The sequence below is a fragment of the Hemicordylus capensis genome, chromosome 12 (assembly GCF_027244095.1).
Source record: "Hemicordylus capensis ecotype Gifberg chromosome 12, rHemCap1.1.pri, whole genome shotgun sequence".
NCBI lineage: Eukaryota > Metazoa > Chordata > Lepidosauria > Squamata > Cordylidae > Hemicordylus > Hemicordylus capensis.
The window spans coordinates 5,852,996-5,865,636 of NC_069668.1; the positions used below are offsets into that span (position 1 = coordinate 5,852,996).

General features: G+C 48.5%; 1 protein-coding gene across 7 annotated transcripts in view; it reads right to left on the reverse strand.

The window, feature by feature from the left end:
• BRIP1 (BRCA1 interacting helicase 1) overlaps positions 1-6,397 on the reverse strand; it is a 294,634-nt gene extending 288,237 nt beyond the window's left edge. For 4 of the 7 annotated variants that reach the window (XM_053274533.1, XM_053274532.1, XM_053274536.1 and 1 more), the window contains exons 1-3: positions 6,322-6,397; positions 2,687-2,813; positions 2,220-2,331 (exon numbers count right to left, since the gene is read on the reverse strand). In XM_053274533.1, the coding sequence (XP_053130508.1) occupies positions 2,220-2,331; positions 2,687-2,776 (202 nt within the window). In that variant the 5' untranslated portion in view covers positions 2,777-2,813; positions 6,322-6,397. Of the gene's footprint in view, positions 1-2,219; positions 2,332-2,686; positions 2,814-6,190 lie in introns of all 7 variants that reach the window. The other 3 variants (XM_053274535.1, XM_053274531.1, XM_053274534.1) reach the window with 3 other exon arrangements.
• Positions 6,398-12,641: the final 6,244 nt, after the last annotated feature.

Genomic DNA, 12,641 nt, shown 5'->3' on the forward strand with positions numbered 1-12,641 from the left:
AAATTTCCTTCAGACAGAGTGACCAGACACAAAGGAGAACTGGCCTTCTATACCTTTAATAGCTATGCTTTTAAAGGGTCTTTCAGCAAGTGTGGCTTGTCACGCAAGGGTGAGAAAAGCTGCTCCTGCCTGAAATTCCCTCTTTTATTTAACTATTGCTCTGTCCTCCTTTGTACCTGAACCTTCCAAATGCTCCAGTAATCAGATAGCGCTCCCTTCCTTAAAAAGCCTCAGCTTTACAGTCCAGTTGCAACATAAGAACACAAGAACAGCCCTGCTGGATCAGGCCCAAAAGGCCCATCTAGTCCAGCATCCTGTTTCACAAAGTGGCCCACCAGATGCTGCTGGAAGCATGCCCTCTCTCCTGCTGTACTGGCACTCAGAGGCATCCTGCCTCTGAGGCTGGCGGTGGCCTATATAGCCCTCCGACTAGTAGCCCTTGATAGACCTCTCCTCTATGAAGTCATCCGAACCCCTCTTCAAGCCATCCAGGTTGTGCTACAATGAGCTCTTTGGGGACAGGCAACCATCTTCTCTTTTCTTTTGCTATATAAACCACTTTGAGAACTTTTTGTTCTCTAAATACTCTAAATAAATACTATTTTCCATTACCAAGATGGGTGCCCAGTGTTCCTCTAACAGCGATTCCCAGATATTGTTGACTACAACTCCCATAATCCCCAGCCAAAGGCCACTGAAGCTGGGGATATTGGGAGTTGTAGTCAACAACATCTGGGAATCTCTGTTAGAGGGAACAGTGGTCTGCCCAGATTTTTACTGATCCGAAAGGCATCAGAGTATTGACTAGCAAAAGTTTACTCTTCCCTAGATCACATTATTGACTATTTGATATAGTTATTTATATTAAATCCTGCCTTCCTAGACTACAATTCCCATAATCCCCAAGCAAAAACCTTTGCAGCTGGGGATTCTAGGAGTTGTAGTCAACAACATCTGGGAATCCCTGTTAGAGGGAAAACTGGACTTATAATCCCCAAGATCAGTGAAAAAAACTAGAGACAGGGGTGGGGTGGGGGGTGCAGCCTGAAGTACAGCAGAAAGACACTGCTTCATTCTTATTCTTCAGAATATAAAAATGTAAGAACAGCCCTGCTGGATCAGGCCCAAGGCCTATGTAGTCCAGCATCCTGTTTCCCCACAATGGCCCAACAGATGCCTATGGGAAGCCTAGACCCTCTCTCCTGCAATTGCTCCTCTGCAACTGGTATTCAGAAGCATGCTGCCCCTGAGCCTGGAGGTCGCCTATAGCCATCACGACTAGTAACCACTGATAGCCCTGTCCTCGACCAGGGGCAAAAGGCTTCATTACTGCCTGCCAACAGTGGCTGACATCTAGACTAAGTTACTCAATAGTACTCCTCAGGAGTTACTCAAAAGGACTACTCGGGAGTAATATACTGTCCGCCCGTATGAGCAGCTGCGCCAGAATGTCTACAGGACTTGAGCACACAAAGCCTAAATGGATCAATAATGTAGTATCTCTGATTTAACCCTTTTTAGAGAACTTACAGGGAAGACCAATGGATTTTTATGCAACCTATCTTCTTGCAGATAAGACTACATATGTTACCTCCTGTGTAGCCAAATTTTGTGCCATTGCATACAAGATGCGGCAAGTAATGGCAAAAGACTCCCCCTATCAGTTATGTGAGGATGTGCTCCCAGTTTGGGTGAACTTCTTTTATCTAAATGTAACCATGTCAACTGACAGACAGACTGTACCAACTACATTAAATGTAAATACTGTACTATAATGCTGAAATCTGGTCAAGTACAGCAATAAAGAGATTCATTCAGGAACCTGAGGATGCTGGCTCAAGTCTTAGAACCTTTGACCAGATTCCTATGATGGGAAACAGGAAGGAACATAGGAAGTTGCCATATACTGAGTCAGACCTTTGGCCCATTTAGCTCAGATTCGTCTACACAGACTGGCAGCGGCTTCTCCAAGGATGCAGGCAGGAATCTCTCTCAGCCCTATCTTGGAGATGCTGCCAGGGAGGGAACTTGGAAACTTCTACTCTTCCCAGAGCAACTCATTCCCCTGAGGGGAATCTCTTCCAGTGCTCACACTTCTAGACTCTCATTCATCTGCAACCAGGGCAGACCCTGCTTAGCTATGGGGACAAGCCATGCTGGCTACCACAAGATCAGCTCAGCTCTCCTCTGAACAGTATGAACAGTACGGAACAGCTTACCATACAGAGACTGCTGCCATGAGAGGGCTGAACAGAGCAACGCCAAGCTTTTCCCACTTCCAGTAGGGCTCTCCAGCAAGCAATGCTGCTTAGAGTTTAGCCCCTTGACAATCTGTGAGCAAAGATAATGAATATTAATAGATTAGATCTGGAAACTAAAGGAAGGATTCTAGGTATCAAGGGAGATTGGTCTGAGAAATTCTACATCATCTGGCAGGAACTCCTAGACCTGTTTGGTGATTAGAGGCTATATGGATACAGTAAACCCCTACGAAGACACAATTACATCTGGCTATCACATCACAAACTATGTGTATATGCATCCCATCTACCCCATATTCCCTTTGGTTTTTCCTATTATTTTCTAATAGGATACCCGGAGAAGACAAGCAAGGAGCAGTCAGAAACTACTTTTTCTTATTGTTCACTATTACATTGTAATTATCATTCCTTATCACACAACTTACTGCATTCATCATAGCAAGCTGTGAAGGGTTCGCCTTGCAAGGGAAGAGAATTTTCACACCCCCAATTGTGTATTCCGATGCTGATGACATAACTGTGTTTCCTTTTCAGAATTCTCATCTACACCTGCTGTAAAAAGGGAAAACAATTTTAACAGTGCATCAGCTCTTCAGGAACGTTGCAAAGGATACACAGAATTAGGGATGTGCACGAACCTGTTCGGAGGTCCTTTTATGGGCCTCCGGACAGGTTTGAACACTGACCAGCTCGAAGGTTTGACGGAGGGGTGTGTGTGTGTGTCTGCCTTTAAGGGCGGGAGAGGGTACACTCCTGCCACCCCACCACATTTCCCCCACCAGTGCTCAATTTCCTAAAAGTCCATCGGGGCAGCAGCGTACCTCCCTGCCGCCCCGTTGCCCCTTTACCGGATGTAACCAGAAGTATTCGACACCTTGACACACCGGCACGCGTGCATGTCACGCATATGCACCTGCCATGCATTTTTGTCTTAATTATGTCATGGTAGGCATAAAAAGGTGCTGAATGTGGAAACACAAAGATACAGAAATGAACTCCACCACCCCCCGCATACACACAGAGCTATAACCTAGCTAATCAAACACACACACACACATACACACACACACACAAATGTATACCTCTTGCCAGGATGAAACTATCCTCCCTAATGTGTGTATGAATTTATACATAGTTGAGGAAGTTTCACTCACTCCAAATGAGATAATATTGCAGACTATCCTACACTAAGTTGCTCAGGTGTGGCTTAGTAGGTCAGCCACACCCAAATTATTGTTCTTCCCCACAAAAAGTAAAAATGGGCAACATCCAGACTGCTTAGTTACCTATGACGACAAACCATTGAGAAACAAGTTTGTCATGACTAATTTAAGCCCCTTTCATTTTAATGGGATTTAGTCATCACTAATTTAGTCTGAAGTCACTAATAATCATATTCATGATAACACCAACATTGTTATTGCTAATAATATTAGCAATATTATTGCTAAAATTAGCACCACCAACACCACCAACATCCTTACCCATAAAAGCCTTGGGCGTGCGTCCGTGCCGCCCGTGTCTTTTTCGCCCGATCTGGGCATGCGCTCCGCGCATGCCCAGATCGGGCGAAAAAGATACGGCCGCCCAGAGACGGGCGGCCATGTTGGACCAGGCGGTGGCCGCGGCGGAGCGACTGGCTCCGATGGCGGCCGCCGCCGTTACGGCGAGAGGGCCGGGAGGAGCAGAAGCGGCGGGCCAAGGAGAAGCGGCCGCCGCCAACGGCAGGAGGAGAGTGTGGCCGAGGCGGCGGCGGAGCCGCGGCCTCGGCCAAAGGTAGTTGTGGCCGCGGTGGGGCGACTGGCCCCGTTGGCGGCGGCTGCGACGCCACCGAGAGTGCGGGTGAGGCGGTGGCGGGGCGACTAGCCCCGATGGCGGCCGCGGCCTCAGCAAGAGGTGGCAGTAGCTCCCCTTAAGGCTAGCGCCCGTTATTACAACGGGCTAAAAATTACTAGTAGGTAATATTTTTGTTTGGGGGCTTTTGTTTGTTCTGGTGAATTACTTAGACTGTGATGTAATACTGCACTGTTGCTTTGTTTCATTTTAAATGAAAAACAAAACACTGCTAATACTCAGAGCACACACACATATATACACAGACTAGTTAGTCAAGACTGAGCACCACTGAAATAAATAAGATACAATTAATTTGGGTCTCAGTCATACCTAACATAGCCACCTAATGGTTCAGTGGGGAAGTAATTTGCCTAGGAAGCAAGAGGTTGCTGGTTCGAATCCCCGCTGGTATGTTTCCCAGACTATGGGAAATGCCTATATTGGGCAGTAGTGAAACAGGAAGGTGCTGAAAGACATCATCCCATACTGCGTGGGAAGAGGCAATGGCCAACCCCTCCTGTATTCTACCAAAGACAACCACAGGGCTCTGTGGTCACCAGGAATCGACACCAACCCGATGGCACACTTTACCTTTACCATACCTAACTCTGAATGTCACCCAGTAGTGAAGCACTAGTGGACAAAAGAGTTCCTTGCTAACTGGGCAAAGAGGCACCTTTTTAACATGGCGATTCTCTTTACATTTAGCAGGGAGAGGGCAACTGACCCTCTCCATATCCAGCACAGCATTGCTCCAGTGGCTGTTGCTGGTGTCTCTCTTAGGTTCCTTTTTAGACTGTGAGCCCTCTGGGGACAGCAATTCATCTTATTTATTTACTTTATTATTCCTCCATGTAAACTGCTTGGGAAGCGTTGGTTACAGCAGTATAGACATATGTTGTAGTCATGGTAGTAGCACTGGCCTGGTGGTCACCAGCAGTTGTCCCCTTTGCTAAGCAGGACCTGCCCTGGTTTGCATCTGAATGGGAGATCAAGTGTAAGAGGTTACCTGAGGAGGTCGCAGCTTCCCTCTCTGACAAGATCTCCAAGATAGGGACTGGGGCAAGCACAAATTGTCCCCTTTGCTAAGCAGGGCCTGCCCTGGTTTGCATTTGGATGGGAGACTGCATGTGTGAAACCACTGGAAGAGATTCCTCTCAGGGGACCTGCTTGCACTCAGAAGGTCTCAGTTTCCCTCCCTGGCAGCATCTTCAAGATAGGGGCTGGGGCAAGCATGACTTGTCCCCTTTGCTAAGCAGGGTCTTCCCCAGTTTGCATTTGGATGGGAAATGACATGTGTGTGCACTGTAAAGTATTCCCCTCAGGGGATAATGGGGCCATTCTGGGAAGAGCCCCTGCCTGCTTGCATGCAGAGATGTCCAGCTTCCAAGATGGGGCTGGGAGAGACTCCTCCTGCCTGCAACCTTGGAGAGAGGGTGAAACCCTCTGGCACCTCTAGGAGGAGAGCTGGTCTGGTGATAGCAAGTGTGAATTGTCCTCTTTGTTAAGCAGGGTCTGCCCTGGTTTGCATCTGAATGGGAGACGTGTGAGCATAAGATATTCCCCTGAGGGGATGGGCCGCTCTGGGAAGAGCACCTGCCTGTTTGCAGTCAGAAGCAAGGTCCCCAGTCCCCTCCCTGGCAGCATCTCCGAGACAGGGCTGGGAAAGTCTCCAACCTGCCACCTTGGAGAAGCAGCTGCCAGTCTGTGCAGACAACACTGAGCTAGAGGGACCAAGGGCCTGACTCAGTAAGTGGCAGCTCCCTGGGTCCACCAGGCTGCATCCCTCTCTTCCTCCTCCTCGCCCACCACACACACACAGACACACCCCACCTTTGTCACGATAAAGGACAGCGACCTCACCCCTCATTTTTTCCCACCCCCTCCCTGAAACGTGAGGAGGGGTGAATGGCTTGCGGGAGTGGCCCTAAAACGACCGCGGGGTGGGTGGGAGGTGAGAGACTAGCTTGAGAAGGAAAACCCCACAAAGCGCTCCCCTTGCCCCCCCTCCCCTCCCTCCGAATGTGACTTCATCTTCTGTTTGGACTTCGAGGGTCCCTGGTGGGGTTTTTATTCCCACCTCATAAACTCACTGGACGTGGGAGAAACTCTGAAGAGCGATGCGAGGGTGGGGGGCGCGGCCAGCCCCCTCCTCCTGCCCAAGCGCCCTTGCGCGCGCATATCGAGCCCCGTCCTCTCCACCACGCGCGCGAGACAAGATTACCTCTTCTTCTTCGTCTCCCCGAGCCTTTCGGCCTTCCTCTTCCCGCCTTCCGCACCATCCGCTTGCCAGCCAATCAGCATCCACGAAGGACGTCAGTCCCACCTGCGCTCCCGCCCCCGCGTTTCCGCCGCCGAGTCCAAGGCAGCAGCTTCCGGTCGTTGCTTAAGAAACCGCAGGGTGGGGGCTGAGGCGCCCAATGCGACGAGAGGCCGCGCCACTTACAGCTCGCCTTGATTTATTTATCATCATTTTATTCATTCATTCATTCATTCATTCAACATATTCTTGTACCGCCCAAAACTTACGCCTCTTATTAAAACTTATTAAACACTAGTATTTTTAAGCCCGTTATGATAACGGGCGCTAGCTTTCTCTCCCGCCTTTAAATGGTTTTTTTTAAGTGTTTTTTTTTCTTTGTCTCTCTCTCTGGTGTGTGTTTTTTCCCATTATCCCCTCCTCCCTCTGTCCTCCTGCCGCCCGCTCACCCGCCCTCCCAGCTTTCCAAAATCCCCTTCCTCGCTCCTCCCCCCAATTGATTACGGGCCCAAAGGGCCCATGAGAAGGCCATCGCCCCCGCCTATCGCCCACCCGCCCACCCAGCTGCCCGAGCCCACGTTACCCGCTCCAGCCCGTGATAGTAGGGCGAAGAAAAAAAAAATTGTTTGCACAGTGGAAGTGAGGAGCTCAAGAACAGAGCTCCTCTCTGTGCTATGCTGCTGCCCAAACTGCCGCTATGGACGCAAAGGACCCCTGCCCGTCCCCGCCGTCTTTCCCTCCCGTCCCCACCGTCTTTCCCGCTGTTTTCCCAGCATGGCCGCCTTTCCCTGCCCGTCCCCGCCGTCTTTCCCTCCCGTCCCCACCGTCTTTCCCGCTGTTTTTCCCTTTCGCTGTATTTCCCAGTCCTTTCCTCCTCCGGGCGGGCAGAGGCGGCGGCAGGAGAACTGGCCAACATGGCCGCCTGATCCCTTTGTCCGTTTCTGACTCGGCGGTTCTGGGCATGCGCGGAACCGCCGAGGGAGGCACGAACGCACGCTTGGTGTCCGTCCACGGACGGACACCAAGCGTTTTATTAGAGAGGATTAAGAACTGCTTTATTTAAGATTAACAAACCAATCCAGGATTTTCACTCGAGGCACAAATGACCAGGCTCAAACTATCCTACTTCAGAGACATGATGCGAAAACCCAGCTCCCTTGAGAACTCCATAATGCTGACAAAAGTTGAAGGAAAGAGAAGAAGAGGACGACCAACAGCAAGGTGGAAGGATTCAATGACAACAGCCATGAATGCACCACTGAGAGATCTGAAAGGCCAAGTGGAAGACAGATCATCCTGGAGGGAATCTATCTATGTGGTGGCTAAGAGCTGACACTGACTTGATGGCACTTAATCAGTCAAATCATTCAATGTATATGTATTTATTTTGCCTCTCTCTCCAGAATGGATTGTGTTCCGGTCAGTTTCATGTGAACTGCTGTACAAGAGGTTTCATTTCAGAGTTTTCAAAATGTTGCCCCCCCAAATGTCATCACCTGCTTTGCCAAATACAGTGGTCCCTCGACATACAAGGATAATCCGTTCCGAATGCACGTTCGTAGGTCGGAATTTTCGTAAGTCGAAAAGCGCATCCACGGAGGTCCGGAAACACTCGTAAGTCGAGGAAACCGCATCTAAAAATTCGTAGGTCGAGGAAGCCGCATCTAAACCGGCAATGACTTCCGGTATTTTTTGTCGTTCGTATGTCGAAATCTTCGGATGTCGAGTACTTCGTAAGTCGAGGGACCACTGTAGTCTAGAAGTCTGAAACAGGGTGTAGCTCTTGAGACAATCAACAATTTCCATTCGTAGCTGGCCATGGTTTATAAGAGCTTTACTAAACAAGCCAGGCCTTGACAAATTTTCTTTGAATCTAGGAGGCAGCCCAAACATTCAGCAGCCAGGCAATGAACACTTGACAAAATTACCAGTTTTCATAACGGACGGTGGATTCGGAAGGCAAATGAGCTTCCCTTTATCCTGGGATAAAGATTTATTAAGTAACTCTTCCTCTAGATCAGGGTTTCTTAACCTTGGGCCCCCAGAAGTTGTTGGACTACAACTCCCAGAATCCCCAGACATGGCCTTTGTGGCTGGGGATTCTGGGAGTTGTAGTCCAACAACATCTGGGGGCCAAGGTTAAGAAACCCTGATCTAGATACCCTAGTCTAGGTGCCATGGTTAAATTTCTAAGTACCATGGCTCTCTAGCACCTGGGATTTGTCAAGCCCTGAAACAAGCATTCAATATGATAATGCTTAGCTGAGGAGTGGAGCCAATATGGCCGACGGATAGTTTGACTCCTCTCAGCTCCTCCAGTTTTTCTCTTTTTTCCCCTGTAGAGGCCCTTTTTCTGGATTATCCCTTTGCTATTTTATTATTTTACTTTCTGGATTATTTATCTTTCTTGTTATATTTCTCATTCTACTTTTTATTACACCTGGGAGAGTATTTTTAGCCCTTCAGGATGGGCAGAAGGAATTACACAGGAGCTGGTCTCCCTGCTTCAGTCCCGGCTTCAAAGAGACGTTCCAAGCAGCTGAAGCTGGACTCCTTTTTGCCATCTGTGAGTGCCTCAACTTCCATTTCATTACAAAACAGATTTGCTCCGTTAAGAGGATATTTGTGCCTCCACAGAAGCTGCTGTTGGGGATGACTCTGCTGATCCCCCTCCGAATGGCTCCTCACAGGAGACGCAGCGTAGCATTGATCAAAACATTCTTCGATCTCAATTCTGCAATTTAACTGCAGGCACGCTGCAATATATTCTACAAACACTAAAGAGACTGGAATCTAAAACAGGTGAGATCATGAAGCTTGTTTTAACTCAAAGCCAGTCTTGCTCCTGTTTCCACCGTGAAGGCAATACTAAAACAAAGATAGCTTTGCCCGGCTAATGGGCCATTAAATCGTATATCCTTCCCTTCACCTGATAACAAAGCTAACCTCAGACTTCAACCTAATTGTGTTATGCTCTCTATTGCTCGTCAGCCATGTAACCGTTATAACTGGATCCACAAAACTGCTATCCTTCGCTCAATAAGCCTTTTAACTGCCCGTTCTATCTCAAGCTATGACCTTATTAAATATGAACATTTACCAGATGTGAATTATAATCAGAGGATTTTACTCACATTCAGGAATTCCAGTTTTCCAGAGCTACTTCTTCGATCTAGAGAGTATCTGGCCAGATTCAATATTTCAACCCAGAGATGTTTTGTAAATTCTACTGTTAAACCCCTAGCTGTGAGGGAGACAAATCCACCACTCTCTGCACCTCGCCCTCGGCCTTGCAGCCTCGAGAGAACAAAGCTAAGCAGTAAAACACCCGGGCCTAAGATAACATTGCATTCCATTCCTCAAGGTCAGCCTCCCTGTGTACTTTCAACTAAGACTCCCTCCCAAGAGAAAGGAGCTGAGGCAGAAACCTTAAATTTTTATGCTGCTCCAAAGCTTATTTCTGCATTACAGGACTATGCTGATATACTTCCCTTATCGGATACAACAAAGTCCTTGCTTGCGGTAGCCGACGGTTTGGCTGAACTGAGTAAACAAAGTCAAGCTGCTTCTCTCTCCATAGCTGGGAACTCCTCTCCTGCTAACCATCTATCTGCTGATGTTCCTATGGACGTGGACACGTTGAAATTGGCATACATGGCTTTACAAGATAATGGCCAAATTGAGGAAGACCATTGGGTGGGCTTGGCAAACGACCCCCATTTTTGCACAATTTTTTCCTTGCTGGATTCTAAACAGCACTCTTCTCCTGTTAAAGCTCTAAAAAAGACTGGTGCTAGGCCTCTCCCGGATGACAACGATAATGGTCCCTCATTCCCAACTATTAAGGATGTTACCGCTAACTCTGTTGATACTGCAATTGCCCCATCTTCCCCTTCTCCTGCTACCCTAAGAATTACAGAAGACCCTATTACTCTCTCATCTGATGATGACACAAGTCTGATTTGCATTTCAACTATTCCAACTCCTCAAGATGACCCTATCTCCACTTGCAGATTATCTGCACCAACCAACTTCCCCAACTGCTCTTTGCTGCCAGAACCCCTGGCCACTGATGCCATACTATCTGAACCTGAGACTAACTCTACTCCCGCAGCTACCCAGATTCCAACTGATTGACTTTTGGCTGGGCCAGAACAGATATCGATCTTAGCCTGGAATATCGGTGGTTGGAACAGCAAATGTCGTGACCCGGACTTTTCAACTTTTGTTTCCCACTTTGATGTTTTGATGTTCCAAGAAACATGGTTAACAGGAGATCTTTTTCTCCCCGGTTATACACCTTTTCTACTAGCTGCCAAGGCTGAAGGGGGCAGGGGCAGACTGAAGGGTGGTCTTGTGGTCCTTGTATCTACATCCCTGCAATGCAAATTGACTTACCTTGGCTCCCTCGACCCATATGCATTAGCTGTTCTACTCACTCCTGGGGTTTTTAATTTAGTGCTGATAAATATCTATATCCCACCTTTAGGTTCACACACTCTTGTTAGGGGGATCTGGCTAAACTTAGAAGCATTCATTTCAGATATCCAGATTTCACAGCATAATTTACATTATGTACTGGTGGGAGACTTCAATGCTCGCATTGGCCTGGATGATGGTGCTCTTTATGCCAGATTTCATTGTTACCCTCCAACTGTGGAACCTCCATTCCCTTTACTCGTTAGACGCTCTAAAGACTCTAGAGCTAATGCTTCTGGTTTAAATTTACTTCAGTCATTTAATAAGTTGGATTTGCACTGTCTTAATGGAGTGGTTCCCACTGATTTTCCCGCAGAGTTTACACACTGGGCAGGAGCTAAACCTTCCTTAATTGACTATGTGGCTATTTCTCGTGGTTTGGCCTCAGGAATTTTCAAGTTGTTAATCGACCAGAGAGCAATCATTTCCCCCTGGTTCTGAATATTGGTTGGAAAGGCCTTGCTAGGTTAGACTGTAGACAAGACCTTTGCAGGAATGATGGACCTATATTCCAGCGAGTGAGATGGTCTCCTTTCCTGCTTAATCAAGTAAATTTGTTCCTAAATTCTCAGGATGCCATCTCTTTGCGAGATGCCCTAATTGGGAGAGGATTACAGATTTCCTCTCCGACTATCTTAGATCTTTAAGATAGCCTAATTAGTCTTCTTTCACCCATGCTCACCAACTCCTGTCCACCAGCTAGTCAGCGCCATAGAACCCCCTCCTGCTCATGGTTTGATTCCGAGTGTTGTGCTGCCAAGAGGGCCCTCATTCAGGCCTTTAAATCCCATGCTGAAGGTGCCTCTGTATTCAGCTCGCAGGATCTACTTAATCTGAGGCATCAATACAAGAAATTGCTGAAATTTAAGAAATTTCAATCTACTGAAGAAAAATGGTCTGAACTAATTGATGCGGCTAAATCAAGGAATCAAACAAGGTTCTGGCGACTTATTTCTTCTTCTCACGTGAGAGCTCCCTCCTCGCCGACCTTTATTGTCCCCGCGGAGTTATGGGAGCGTCATTTCCATAAACTCTACAGTCAAACTGATTCCACAGAAGCCAAGTTAGAATTAAATACTTCTGACCTTTCCCATTGGAACCTGGTTACATGCTCAGAAATTGAGGCCCTTGTCAAACAAACTAAACCCGGTAAAGCTCCCGGGATCGACCACATCATTATTGAAATTACAAGTGAATTTTATCCCGTTGAAAAACGGGCGCTAGTAATGGCTTTGGCCCCCGCCACCTCGGACACCGCCGCCGAACCGCCCTCCCAGCTGCCCGATCCCACCATTTTTACAGGAGAGAGGAACTCGCTAGCAGAGCTTCTCTCTCTGCAAAGGCTCTTCTCAAACTGGTGCTTTGAGAGGAAAGGGCGTCCTTTCTGCTCAAAGCGCCAGTTTGAGAAGAGCCTTTGCAGAGAGAGGAGCTCTGCTAGCGAGTTCCTCTCTCCTGTAGAAATGGTGGGATCGGGCAGCTGGGAGGGCGGTTCGGCGTCGGCGTCCGCAGCAGCATTTGTTAGGGCCAATTTGGCCCTTAGTAATATGGGGGGGCGGCGGGAATGGTGGGATCGGGCCCCAAGATTCCCCCCCCACCCGGCTTTACCGGCGGCGGCTCCACCGCCACCTCGGCCAGCTTCCCCGCCACCTCTTCCCCCGGCGCCTCTCTTCTTTGTTTGCGACGGCCACTTCTGGGCCGCCGTTTCCCATGCCGCTTTTTTTTTTTCACGGCGGCCACTTCTGGCCCTGCCGCCGCCTCACCCGCACTCCTGCCGCCAGTTGCCCCGCTGCGGCCACCGCCACCTC